Below are 14,519 nucleotides of genomic sequence, written 5' to 3' on the forward strand. Positions count from 1 at the left end.
ATGGTAATGTCACCGAACCAGAAATTTTGTATTAAATCTAATGTAAAATAGATAAATATAAAATCATCGTAGACATCAACATCGCTGTCATCAGTCAAAAATTAAAATTTAGATAGTGACAGGCAAATACGAATCAACGACTGACTCTCAGGCCACGGTAAATCATAACTCAGACTATTATTTTAGTATCAAACCATTTTAGAAAGTTTCTGTGATTTTTTTTGCAAAAAAAAACAGCAATACTAAGTTCTACGCCTTCCTAGAAGTCTCGCTAGCTGCGGCTTCGAAAAAATTGGGTAACAGGAATCTACTAGGAAACGGAGGCGTAGACAGTAATTTGATTGAAGATAATTATTTACTTCTGCATCCAAAATAATGTTGTGCCAACTGTGGCAAACTTATATTCTGCTCAAGCAAACCCACAAGTTCCAGCCGATGTGATATGGTTCCAGCAGGACAGAGCACCACCACATTACCGAATCAATATCTCGGCTTAACATTTCCAAATCGGTGGATAGGGAGGGAGGTTGACTAGAATGGCCAAACGTTCTCCTGATATTACACCCTTAAATTTAGTTCTATGAGGATGTGTGAAAAGTATGGTACACAGAACTAAGTCACGCGGTATAGTTGGTTTCAGAAGAAAAATAAGGTTGCAATTAGGTCGGTCACGCCTCAGATGTTGGAAAAAGTTAGAAGACATTTACGATTATGATGCTGCCAAGACGTCCAAGAAACTCAATTTGAACATTTACGTTGAAAATAAGTTTTTTTAGTTCGCTGTAGCGCATTGCGTCAAGCGTATAAAATTATTTTTTTTACTGCTACTTTTACAATAAATATGAAAAATATAGCATTTTTAAATAGAAAATGAAAAGACCTTTCAAATGAACGAATGATGTTGCAGGATGCTGTCAAGACGTTCAAGGAACTCATTTTCTTTATTTGCTGTAGCGAATTCCGTCAAGCAGATACCTTTACTTTTTTACTGCTAATTTGCAATAAATATGAAAATCATAGAATTTTGAATATAGAATGCCGAGACCTTTCAAATGAGGTATAACAAGCCCTTACTTTACATTAAAAAAACTAGGAGTTGCACCTGCCACTCGAGGGAGGTGGAATTTAGGGATGAAATTTTTACGTTGCAGGATATTATTTCAGAATCCACAATCGACGTATTTCGGGATTTTTACAAACATGTACTTACAATAATTATTAAAATACTGAATTTATTCCATTTGGCTATTACACACAGTATATCTAGCTCATCCAATAGTGATTAATAAAATAGTTCTCTAAATAAGTCTTAAATTATAAAATACCAAAGGGTTTGTTCAGTACTGCAGCTGAATGAATAAACACAAAAAAAATCTAAAAAGTTATGTTCTATATATTCAGATATGAAGTTATCATCTATCACTAATTTGTTTCAGTAAACCCAAGATAAGTTATTCCTATGAAAGAATTCCCAATTGCAGTAAATTATTTGGTATACATTTTATTTTACAAATATATTGTTTCTACTTCTCAAAGTCAATTACTATTCATTCATATTCATTATAATCAATCAGTTATAAACACGTTATAGCTCCAAAACTAATATTACTTTTCATGCTTACTTTGACTATGTACTGTTCTTGTTTTAATCCTCTCACTGAAAGCTCACTGACGAGGTGAACTGATGGATAGTAAAATAACTGAATTAAATTGTACGTATGACAAAATGTAAAACTGAAATAAACTGTTAGGAAACAAACTTTATAACAACACGACGAGTTCTCTTGCTGTTTACTTTTACTTCGTTTTACTGAATCGTTTATAGTTTCCAGTAATAATAATGAACTCAAATTACAAACATGCATCGAAGTTCGAAATTTATGGTTTGTTTTTGCAACGATTATTATTCGAATACCAACAACACGCAAGATCGGTGCCTCGATATGACCAACTCCGTTCAGATTATACTGAAAATTAGGCTTAGTTTCCTTTTTGTCACAAACTAGAGCGAATGTATTACACCACTACTATTACCATTACATGTGAATTGTGGAATCTCTTTATATTTATAAAAAAATTATGTTATATACAGGGTGATCCATTAACGATGTGGTGCAGCTGTACAAAGGAAACTAGACGTGATACGATTAAGGAGTAAAAAATCTATTAACAAATACGGCCAAAAGAAATCGATTTAAAATGTTTTCAAGTTTGTAACTTCACCACTAGGGGGCGCAAATGTTACAGAAATTTGTCGTCTTTTCGAAATTTCGCTTATATAACCTAGAGACACCCTTCACTCTAACCTAAACTACTCCTTGACAAACAAAATATGAATTTTATTTCAGCACTATTAAATTCTATGTAAGATTTAACATGCGTTTGGCAAAATGTACAAGAACATTTTGTTGACAGCTGTAACGAAATAAAATTTAACATTTTAATACATCCTCTGTAACTGTCTTAATTGTCACTGATGCTGGCACAATGAATTGCTTTATTCCTATTGGCAGAGAACTTCCTACTAATTTGTAGATGTTATGAAAGCACTTGGTGAAATAAACTTTATAACTAAAGATATTGTAGAAAACAACTACTCTGCGGTGTATAGCTCCGTTCAGCATTAAATTAAACCCACAAAATGTAGTAAACATATGAAACTAGTCGTCATAGGAAGCACTAGACACAGACCAGTTTCGAACTTATTAGTTCTCATCAGTGTACCATAGCTGATACTACTGGTGAACGATCTGACTATTTGGATATCTATGTGTTCATGATTTGAGTAGGTATGTGTGGGTGAGTAAACTGTCATGTTTTCAAAAGATCCTGGTAATAAGTACAAAGCACAGCATAGACAATTAAGATGACTTTATGAAGTTATATCTCACCCACGCTTAAAACATGTCGATAGATAAACATCCATATGGAAAGATCGTTCGTCAGCACCTATGATTTGATGGGAACTAATAAGTTCCGGTAGATGCCTGATGAATAGTTCTATTGACAAATAGTTTTAGCTACTTACTAGATAAGGGAATGTAATTTAACGCAGGACTGGGTTACACTCGCAGAGTAGTTGTATCCCATTGTATCTTTAGGTAAACATAAATCTTCACGTTAGTATATAGGTTGTTTATGCATATTTAAGTGCCGTTTACTTTTTTTCTAATTAAATTTCTATTTGTCATATACAGGCTGTCTACTATAAGAGGGCCACTCCTATGAATCTAGGACTCACGTTAAAAGTCTTTATATGTTTTTTGTTGCATTTTTTGAGGCCGTTATGCTCGTAAAAACAAATTGGAGATCCATGGCCAACTTTATAAGTAGGTAATCATAAAAAAAACCTGAAAAGTACCTAAAGTTTAGGGTCATCTAACTTTTTTATTTTAAGAGATAGAGAAAACTTATTTTAATAAAATTTCATAACAAAATTGATATCTTTCACCTAGTGTAAACAGATTTTTAAATTATCGTATGTAATTTGCTGCGACCTCTGCGCGGGCACAAAAAAATTGTCATCGAAGTAGGCTATGGCTATAAAAAATTGCTTATTTTTCCTCTTTCATACGATATGCTACATGTTACCTTTATCTTTTATATTTATTAGATTTTTTACAATTTTGGTATCAAAAATGTAAACATTTTCGTGTTAACGTAGAAATTGTTATAGACACGTCAACTACAACAAATTGAATAAATATAATGTACTTCTTTTAAGCAAAATACAGATTCTCTTTTCACATTTTTATAATATTGGTTTTTTACTTTAGAGAAAACTGAGCCTTCTTGCCCAGACAAAGTAGCTTACGTTAAATGTAGCACGCTACGAAAAGAAACGTGTTTTTCCAGTAATGTCATCATTTAACAAATTGTTTATTGTTATAGTTTATACATAACGGTTGGTTTGAAAATTTTTACAGTTCACTGCGATTTGAAAAACTATACCTAATTTTGAATAATAATGATATTTTAACAAATTGATAAGTGTAATATGTTTATATTGCACTATCAATGCAATTTCAATTCTATTCAAGAACTTGCGGAATACAGAAATCCTTCGCTGATATGGATCAGGACAGGCCAATAAAATCAGCTGTTGTTAATAAAGTAGGTAATGTTAACAGAATTTTAAATTATATAAATAGGAAAAATGAGCAAAACAGTGAGACTGAAGTAAACTACAATGTAGAGAAGGATATTACGAAANACCAACTGTTATGACGTCACTTCAAAGTCATTCAATGTCGAATGCCTCCTCCCATATGCAGAGGTCAAATGAAGGTCACCGTGACCTCTATCAATGTCATGCAGGTCACGGATGACGTCATCCAAGGTCATCTCAAGTTTACTCAAGGTCATCCCAAGGTCGAAAGTGGAGGGGGGAGTCTCAGCACCGGCTATAATAACCTACTAAGAAAGAAAGAGGGAAGTTCATGTTAGGTACCTATATGCAGTATAAGAATTTTCTGTCTAATTTTTGTAACAATGGATTTTTTAATAGAAACAATTACTTCCAATGGAATGGTAACTTACATTGGCATGGAGAAACTGCATTTCAACAGAGGTTTTCAGTAAACGTTTGGGTTAGAATTCTTGATACCAAAATCATAGGACCTTACTTCTATGATGGTAAAATTATAAAAATGTAATAAATATAAAAGATAAAGGCGACATATAGTACATCAAATGAAAGAGGAAAAAACAAGCATTTTTTTGTGTCCACAGCATGCTTCAATGACATTTTTTTTTGTTCGCGTAGAGGGCGCAGCAAATTGCATACGATAATTCAAAAATTTGTTTGCAGTAGGTGAAAGATATCAATTTTGCCATGAAATTTTATAAAAATAAGTTTTCTGTATCTCTTAAAATAAAAAGTTAGACGGCCCTAAACTTTTGCTACTTTTCCGTTTTTTTATCATTCCTCATAAGTCGGCCATGGATCTCAAATTTGCTTTTACAAGAACGAAGGGCTCAAAAAATGCAACAAAAAATATATAAAGAATTTTGACGTGCGAGATACATATGAGTGGCCCTCTTGTGGTAGACAGCCTGTATATTTGATACGCTCTGTTTAATCATGTTGATTAAATTATGTATCTAGAGGGTGGCCCAACATTCACGCAAGAAGTAATTTTGATCGAAGACATAGGTTTTTAATTAAAAATTGTAAATGAAGAAAGAATGATCCGATGTTGCCTCTAGCCGAAAATCCGCTCCAAGCAGTGACAGGTTGTGGATGCATTATTTTCTTAATAATCACTCGTGGATTTTCAGAATCCCAAATGCGACAATTTTGGCGAATAACGAAGCCATCAAGATGAAAATCCATTCAGCGAACCCACTTCGCTGTACGTGATCAGTAGGCTTCAGTTCTTGAGTGAATTGAACTTTGTAAGCATGAAGATGCAAATCTTTCGCGAGAATACGTTGTACAGAACTTCTCGAAATATCCAATTCTTGACCATGGTACCGAATTGATATTCCTGGACTCTCAGCGACACTCTCACGAACTGGTTTGATGTTTTGTGTTGAACGTCTTATTGAAGGACGACTAGAGTGTTTAAAATCCAAATCCAATCCAAAAATTGATCCAGTCTCCCTGAATTTTTCAATTAATCTCTTCACAGGTGATGAAGCTAAATCACTATTCCGACCGTATTTTGTACAAAAATTGCGAAATGTAGCTGCCAATCTTTCATTATTTTTTTGCTCAGCAATAAAAACGCGTTGTTCTTTCGTGTAGCGCTCCATTTTTAATAACCCTGAACTGTCAGCTGTCACGCTCTTTTTTTTGATTGACCATACTTTACCACACAAATGGCGCATAATTCATATTTTACGTGAATTTTGGGATACCCGATATGCTTGATAAATAATATTACATTATTTCATGCGATTTGTTGATTTGAACTTTTCAGTCAGTAGATCAACCCTCTTCTCCACGACAACCCATTAGGAGAATCAGGACTAATGTGCCTAACGACCCCAGATCACCATTCTTCGACCCTACCGGCGTACCCATGAAACCTTTAGCGCGCCTTACTCTTTCTAGACAGAGGCTCTACGAGAAAACCTGCGACCCTTCAATTCTGGAAGAAATGGATGACAATAACTCTAACTGTGAAACAGAGGAATGGTCCGAATGGTCCCCTTGTTCAGCAACTTGCGGTAGAGGTGTCAAATACAAACAAAGAAGATATAAAAATGAGGAAAGCAAGTATACTTGCCATAAAAAACTAACAGAGAGGGCGAGTTGCGAAGCTGTTCAAAAGTATTGCCCTCATCAACCGAGAAGAGAAGTGGAAGATCCGCTTTGTGAACTGGGTCCTTGGTCTGAATGGTCCAGCTGTAGCGTTACATGTGGCAAAGGCATCCAGACCAGAGACAGGAGATATAAGAACAGATTTGCCGCTAAGAGTTGTGCAGCAGGAAAAGTGAATCCTCCTATCCTTCAACAAAATTTGGAATGCTGGGGTCAGGACAAATGTGATGACTTTGAGGAGGAGGTAAGTCATGTTGCCTATATTATAAGTACAACCATATTGAATATCCATTAAGGATGCTTACCATGGGGACCTTGGAAAGGGTAGGAAATATAAAAACCAGTTAAATTACAAAAAATTTATTCAAGGGCGGTTTTAATTTTCTTGTAGCTTTACTTTTGAATGAGTATTGTAAAATTTAAGTTGAAAAGTGTCGATTCATGCCAAAAATTCACGAATTAGTGAAATACTTTATAGTTTGCAATAATTATCAAAAAATAATAGTACAATAGTACAGTTACTATATTCTTCCAGACATTATATCTACATAACATGTAGTACCGAACGGTTTGTTTATATTTTATTCCCATTAACAATCTCTATATTTCTCTATTACCTACATAGATAAAAAAAATAAGAATGAAATAAAAATTATAATCTCAACACCTTAAGTTAAATTGAACAAAAAAAAGAATACCAAAATCTTCATAAAAAGGATCAAAACCTCTCATAAATTTCCACATTTAAATCAAATTTGAAAATCCTCCCTTCAATTATTTCAATGAAATGATATTTTAGTCAAAAGTGAAAAACAATTAAATATATGTACATGAGATTCAGAATGCTTGTTATATAATTTTATATTTGAAGAAAGAAGTTTAAATAATGATTGAATAAATATTTAAACGTGAAATAGATAAGTGTGAGTTCATATTACCATTGAGAAAATAAAAAGAAGTTTTCAACTCTTACAATCCTTTATTGTAAAATTAATAATTACATACGACGACTAGTTTCGAGGTCCAAATTTACACCTCATCATTAGGTCATACAAGGCTAAAAAATTATTTTTATATAATAACTCAAGCTGTCTAAAATTTTTTTTAACATTTTTGCAGTTTAAAAGAAACCAGAAAAATCAAGCAAACATTAAATAATATACATTAGAGTATTTTCAAAGTAAGATTGATTATTTAATACAAATTTTTAATTTCGATTATTAATTAAGAAAATATTTAATTAAAACATATTAGTTAAACAAAGGTATGTGTATACTTAGATATCACAATTACAAGGTAATAATTTTGGAACAATTTCTAATCTTCAAAGGAACTTTAAACATCAAGATATATAATAACTTAGCCAAACGTGTAGATATAAATTCAAAAATCCTTATTAATTTCATTAAAAAACTTCAAACAATAAACAAAGAATTCTACAACGTTACAATACACACCAACAAACCAAATCTTCCATTTATTGACAAATTTATATTGAAGTATATTAAAACAGTGAATACTGGAGAAAAATCCGAACCTACTATAGTATTAATAGTGTGAGAAAAATTTTTTATAGATTTTTGTATTTCAAAAGTTTCTAAATTGTTTAAAAACATTCCCCTATTATCAGTAATATGTAATATTTTAAAACCTATACTTGGAGAAAAATTGTGATTAAATTCAAGCAAATGGTAAGCAAACTGAGAAAAACCTGACGAATCAGGTCTCATGTTCTTTTAACCTAATACTAAACTTCTAAAAGTTCTACCAATATACAGGGTGATTCATTAACAATGGGAAAGTCGAAAGCTGAAGATACTACAAGTGAAATGGTGATCATTGGCGCAAACATGCCTTATCCGAAAGTTAATAGTTTCGGAAATAGAAGGTGTTGAAAGTTAAAATTTTAAATCGTTTTTTTTTGCGATTATTCTGAAAATATGTAGGTTAGGAACTTGATTTGTGAAACTATATTTTTTTAGGCGACGAATAAGATGCGTGTTGTAATTTCAGCATTGCTCATAGAGGGCGCCACTTACGACCAATTCTACCGAAAATTTAGTTAATAACTTTTTACCCTGTATATCTAACATGAAACTTGATTCAAAACCTGAAAGAGCAATCATTTTTCCATTAATTACGTACTCTTGTTTCATTTCGGTATCTCGATCCGTTTTCGAGAAAAATCGATTTAACGAACACTATGTTTTGATAATACGAGAAATTAAAAGCGAAACAAACCAAGTGTTTCTTCGTGTTATTACAACAATTAACAATAAAACAAATGAAATTCGTAATAATGATTTAAAGTCAGTGTTCGAAGAATCCACCGTTGACATTTACACACTTTACACAACGTTTTCTGAGAGATCTTCGAGTTTGAAACAACATATTGGGATTGCGTTTGACTTCGTTGGCAGCGATTTGTATTCTTTGCCACAACTCTTCACACGAACCAATAGATTCTTCCAAATAGAAAAATGAAGAGGATTGAAGTCCGGACTTCTGGGTGGCCAAGTAAAAATGCTTCCACGGCTTGAAGAAGTTCCACTTTATTTAAGAAGAGACATGTGGTTCATGCACGACGGAGCTCCACCGCATTTTTCTTGGCCAGTGCGTGCATATTTAGATGCAGTTTTTCCAAATCGCTGGATTGGCCATGTAAGCATTTTTGCTTGGCCATCCAGAAGTCCGGACTTCAATCCTCTTGATTTTTCTATTTGGTCTCGAATGAAAGATATAGTTTACAAAGAATCTATTGGCTCGTGTGAAGAGTTGTGGCAAAGAATACAAATCGCTGCCAACGAAGTCAGACGCAATCCCAATATGTTGTTTCAAACTCGAAGATCTCTCAGAAAACGTGTAAAGTGTATCAGTGTCAACGGTGGATTCTTCGAACAATTACTTTAAATCATAATTACGTATTTTATTTGTTTTATTGTTAATTGTTGTAATAACACGAAGAAACACTTGGTTTGTTTCGCTTTTAATTTCTCATATTATCAAAACATAGTGTTCGTTAAATCGATTTTTCTCGAAAACGGATCGAGATACCGAAATGAAACAAGAGTACATAATTAATGGAAAAATGATAGCTCTTTCAGGTTTTGAATCAAGTTTCATGTTAAATATACAGGGTAAAAAGTTATTAACTAAATTTTCGGTAAAATTGGTCGTAAGTGGCGCCCTCTATGAGCAATGCTGAAATTACAACACGCATCTTATTCGTCGCCTAAAAAAACATAGTTTCACACATTTTCAAGTTCCTAACCTACATATTTTCAGAATAATCGCAAAAAAACGATTTAAAATTTTAACTTTCAACACCCTGTGTTTCCAAAACTATTAACTTTCGGATAAGGCATGTTTGCGCCAATGGTCACCATTTCACGTGTAGTATCTTCAGCTTTCGACTTTCCCATTGTTAATCACCCTGTACAAGGTGTCTCATAATTAGTGTCCAATAATAATTTACCACTTGATTCTATTGCCAAAAATAAGAATATTTTTTCTTATAAACATGGGTCGAGAAATGCTTCCTAAGGGAACTACGCCCCCCTAAATGGGGCCTGAAAAAATGCCAACAGATGATAGACCCTCATTTCCTCTACAACAAAGGTACTCTTTATTTCTTTCTACAAAATGCTCCATCTACGAGAAAAACGGATCTAAACATTTCATTACATTACATTTCATACATTTAAAATTTTCTTGAATAGTTAAAATGGGTAGGTACATGTACCATTATGAATTTTGATATATCATCATATTATAACATTGTAGTAAACAACATGAAAAATTTTTAGAAAAGTTTGTTAAGGGCGTCAAAAGAAGGGGGGAACAGTAAAATTTGATAGATATGAGTATTCTATTAAAATGTTTGTTTTATTTTTATTTTCTATTTTGTCTGTGTTATTTAAAATGAAACTACCAATAGAGTTTGTTGTTTTAAAAAATATATTAATATAATTTTTTAAAATATTATTCTCTTAGATATGCCACTTATATATGATAAAGAGCGATATTGTTCCACTAAATTATTTTCAATTACTTAAATAGTTTGTTGATTATTTTGTAAATATAAACTCATTCCCATACTGTTGTTTTTTATTTAGTAGACTATTTATTAATTTTTTAGAATAGCCATTCATTTCTGCTATTTGATATGTGATATTTCTTCTTGTTAAAATTATTTTCATTTAAAGGAATTTTAATCTATTTAAATAACTATGAAAGGCAGCCATTTTGTGCTGTATAGGATGAAGTGAGTGTCTGTCGGCTTTCTATACACCGGAAACTTTATATTACTATTAATGTCAATATTTAATCTAGGAAATTAATTTTATGTTCTAAATTTTGTATTCCAAGGGTTAATTTTATTTTATCATGAAGCGAATTAACAAACGTTAAAAATTCATTCAACAAGTATAAATCTCCATTCCAAATTATTGAAATATCATCTACATATTAATACAAAATTTAATAGGTATACTGTGAAAAAATATTACCTATTATTTAAAAATTTTTTAGACTCCAAATCATGCAAAAAATATCCGCTAAAATCGGAGAAAGGGGATTACCCTTTGCTAAACCATCTGGTTATGTAAACTGAATAATATTATCAAAAACGAAAAAATTTTGATGAAGGCACATATGCAATAAGTTTTTTAATTGTTCTACAAGTGTACCTATCAATGAAGTTTTAACCTTGATTGAATTGGACTTGTTGAGCGAAGATTTTGATTGTTTACAAGCAGAACTTGATAAGATCTATACCTAAAAGTAAGAGAGATGTTATTAGGGCATTACCCATTATTAAAAATTAAGTGTTATTTTAGATAATTGTCAATAACTACATTTCCTTTAATAATAAAAAAGTTAATTTTTTTAACGAATATAAATAGTAATAAATTGTACTCATATGTAATGTACTCATATTAAAACATATTAAATTGTCCTTCAAACCACATATATATATTTTTTTTAATCTGAGTCAAACGTTTGCAGTGGGTCGATTTCTATGCACGCAAGTTTATATCATCTGGTCTCTATTCATTTCAACGCCATTTTTCAAAAATAACTTTTGAATAAATTTTTATTTCCTATTCCGAAGATAGTAACTACGGTTTTTTAATTAATAAAATCCTTAAAATATGAAGAAGTTTAAAATGTTACCTTGTCCCAAAATATATATTTCTACATCAACATCAACAATTTGCTATTTAGTATTTATTCCAGTTAGACATCAGAATACTACATATGGCGGTGAACAAAAAAACTTTTCCGACCTGAAAAGTTTAAATAGATTTAAAGAATGAAGCTGTACTCACTATAAATGAATCAAGCGCAATATTCATACGACCTCACATTCATATGGCACCATATGGCACGATAATTTATTTGGAACGGTAGTTAACTTCAATCGAATTGAGGATCTGTCTGCTGAATAAGCAGATTTAAAACGATGCACCGGTACACCATTCGACATTTTTATCGTTTCGATTAAATATAATATCCGAATTCGTACCTACAATAGAAACTGGCAGTAACTTTTCCATAGTTATTAAGAAAAAAATACATTGTAGTAAATCTGAAGTCTGTAATAGTTCTTGAGTAGTTATGTATATCATGTCCCATCTTGAGGGTTCATAAAGCCGTAAGTGAAAAATTAGTACCAAGGAATAGTTACCATTACACACGTTAAGTAATTCCATGTTAACGAAACCATTTTATAGATGTCAACTACGAAATTAAGTACATTTACTTGGCCCGTTGCCACTATGCTCACAACAGTGGCAGCAGCTAAATTAATAAACCACAAACCGCAAATGAAATTTATAATAAGCTTTCAGATCTGGTACAAATTTAGTGTGTGCTGGCCAAGGATTTAAATTATAATACTGGCCGCTGAGTCGGACCAAATGGTAACCCAAATAAGCGCACTACATAAAACATCGATTAAGCAGCTGGGAAGTTAATAATCAAATACGGACATCTCGTTTTTACAGCTTGCTGAAGGCAAATCAGTTTAGGAATAACGCTGGAATTGGCATGTTCAGATATTGACAGCCTAATGACCGATGAACAGCAAGGAAATGAAGGCTGAACGGAAATAATAATTAATCATTGATTTTTTAAATTGGAGTAGGTACTTAATTATACTTCATACAGAGTGTAACAAATCACAATAGATATATCTCATAAAAATAAATAGAATACGTTTGTAAATTGCTTCATCAATGAGAGGCACTAAATATCTCCACAACTTTCAATTTGCTATACAGTTTGAATATAAAACTTACATTGATAAACAGACATTAGGTTAGGTTCTCTTCTGTTTCCATGGTAAAAGGCTTCCTTATCGCAAATTTCAATATCATAAATTTCAATAGTCTATTCCATTAGCGCAAAAACTGAAAAATAATAGGTTATATTAAGAGTGCCTAAATCAAATTGGAGTATGTAAACAGACTTTATGTAGCAAAGCAAATGCAAGTTAAACTTAAAAAGCCATAACAAATTGACCCCCAGGAAGTATGATAAATCCAGTGTGACTGACAATCATCGTCCTGTATATTATGTTTGTACTATCGATTATATTACGACACGTAATCAAAGTGCAATTTTCAAATTATTCTGACCTTAACTCTAAAATAAAACAAGGCGACTTTAAAAATGTCTGCTCTTTCCAATTAATTGTAATAAAACGAATTTGATTGAAGGAAAATGAATTGTTCCACTTGGGTTTAAAAATTTCATATTCAGTAGCACATATCTTGACAACAAACATAAATTTGTAGAAGGTCGTGTTTCCCCCAAAATTAACATGACGGATTATTTGAGCAAATTTGGAAGATAACAGCAATAAAACTAAAAATTTTTATTGCAACCATCATGCAGGGCACAAAAAGTTGTCCTTGGTTCCATTTTTCAGCATGCTAGCTGCTGTGGTTCCATAACAGTAGCACTTCAAACTTGTCAGTTTGTACGGATACTCGTCAGTGATGCAGAGATAGCTTTACGCTGGATGCTTCAGGACGCAACTATACTAATAGTAGTGAAATTTAGATTTTGCACAACATCACTTGAATCTTTATTCAGCTAACACCAAATTTCATCAAGATCCAAGATAACCGAACGGTGATTTGATTACTTAATATGAAAAGACCCTTAGTTTTATTCACAAGTGTGACAAAATAAATTAAAATATAAGATCAGGTTAGCATGAACTGTGTGCCTTAAATACCTGCGAGTTTTAAAAGTTAACTTTATTTAAATGATAATATAGAATAAACAATTCAACAATTTCATTTTTGTTTTGTTCTGCATGCATACTTTTCGAATTTTCGGACACCATCGGAAATACGGTTATTTTTAACCATAAATAAAATTGTTACTTAATAATAGGTATAAAGTATGTGCGTACATAAATTCGTTAATAAGCAAACTGAATGGTAAAAATGCAGATAAAACATTTTTACGGAAATGCACATCCAAATTGTTATTAGGTTAATATTGCAGTTTTTCATTTGTCTGTAGTTGAACGAAAATTGCCCGCAAAAGCCTTGGAGTGAATGGTCGCCTTGCTCATCGACTTGCGGTAAAGGATTCAAGGAAAGGTACCGTTTGTCGTTGGAATTTACAGGCAAAAAGGCTATCTATTGGCCATTTTTTAAGAAAAACGAAGATGAATTCGACGAAGATGATCCCTGCAATAATCAGAAAGTGAGAGAAACTGTAGAATGCTTCAATCCGCCTTGTGATGGGAAACCTATAATAACCGGTAATGTTCCTTATTAAATTAAATTTATTAAATCTTTACATAACTCGTTATTTATAGCTAATGAATATACATGGTGTTTCACTTAAGATAATATCAATAATACATAAATATGCCCCAATTAAGAATTGCATCAAATCAATTTCTCCACATATTGAAATCATTTATTTTGGGTGTTCTTTAATTAATTATTTTTTTATCTTACACACTTTAATTTCACGATAAAACGATGTACTTGACACACAAATATTGGATTTAGTTCGTATCAATCATCTACGAAGCTAAATATGACAACGAGATCCGGTTTTCACCATTAGTTTAAATGTCCAATTCTAACCAATGTTGCAAGAAACAACTACACCGCGGGCTATATGCCCCCCCGGTATTGAATTACATTGGCAACACTGAATGTAACAGCTAGGATCGCTCGTCAGTTTAACCCACCAGGCACAGACCGGTTTCGGACTTATT

At 32.2% G+C, this 14,519-nt stretch overlaps 1 protein-coding gene across 1 annotated transcript in view; it reads left to right on the plus strand.

The window, feature by feature from the left end:
* LOC108908407 (spondin-1-like) overlaps positions 1–14,519 on the plus strand; it is an 87,111-nt gene that overhangs the window by 57,932 nt on the left and 14,660 nt on the right. Inside the window, 2 exon segments of the mRNA XM_023457104.1 lie at positions 5,925–6,512; positions 13,808–14,051. Of these exon segments, the coding sequence (XP_023312872.1) occupies positions 5,925–6,512; positions 13,808–14,051 (832 nt within the window).

This window comes from Anoplophora glabripennis, unplaced genomic scaffold (assembly GCF_000390285.2).
Source record: "Anoplophora glabripennis isolate ALB-LARVAE unplaced genomic scaffold, Agla_2.0 scaffold387, whole genome shotgun sequence".
Classification (NCBI taxonomy): Eukaryota; Metazoa; Arthropoda; class Insecta; order Coleoptera; family Cerambycidae; genus Anoplophora; species Anoplophora glabripennis.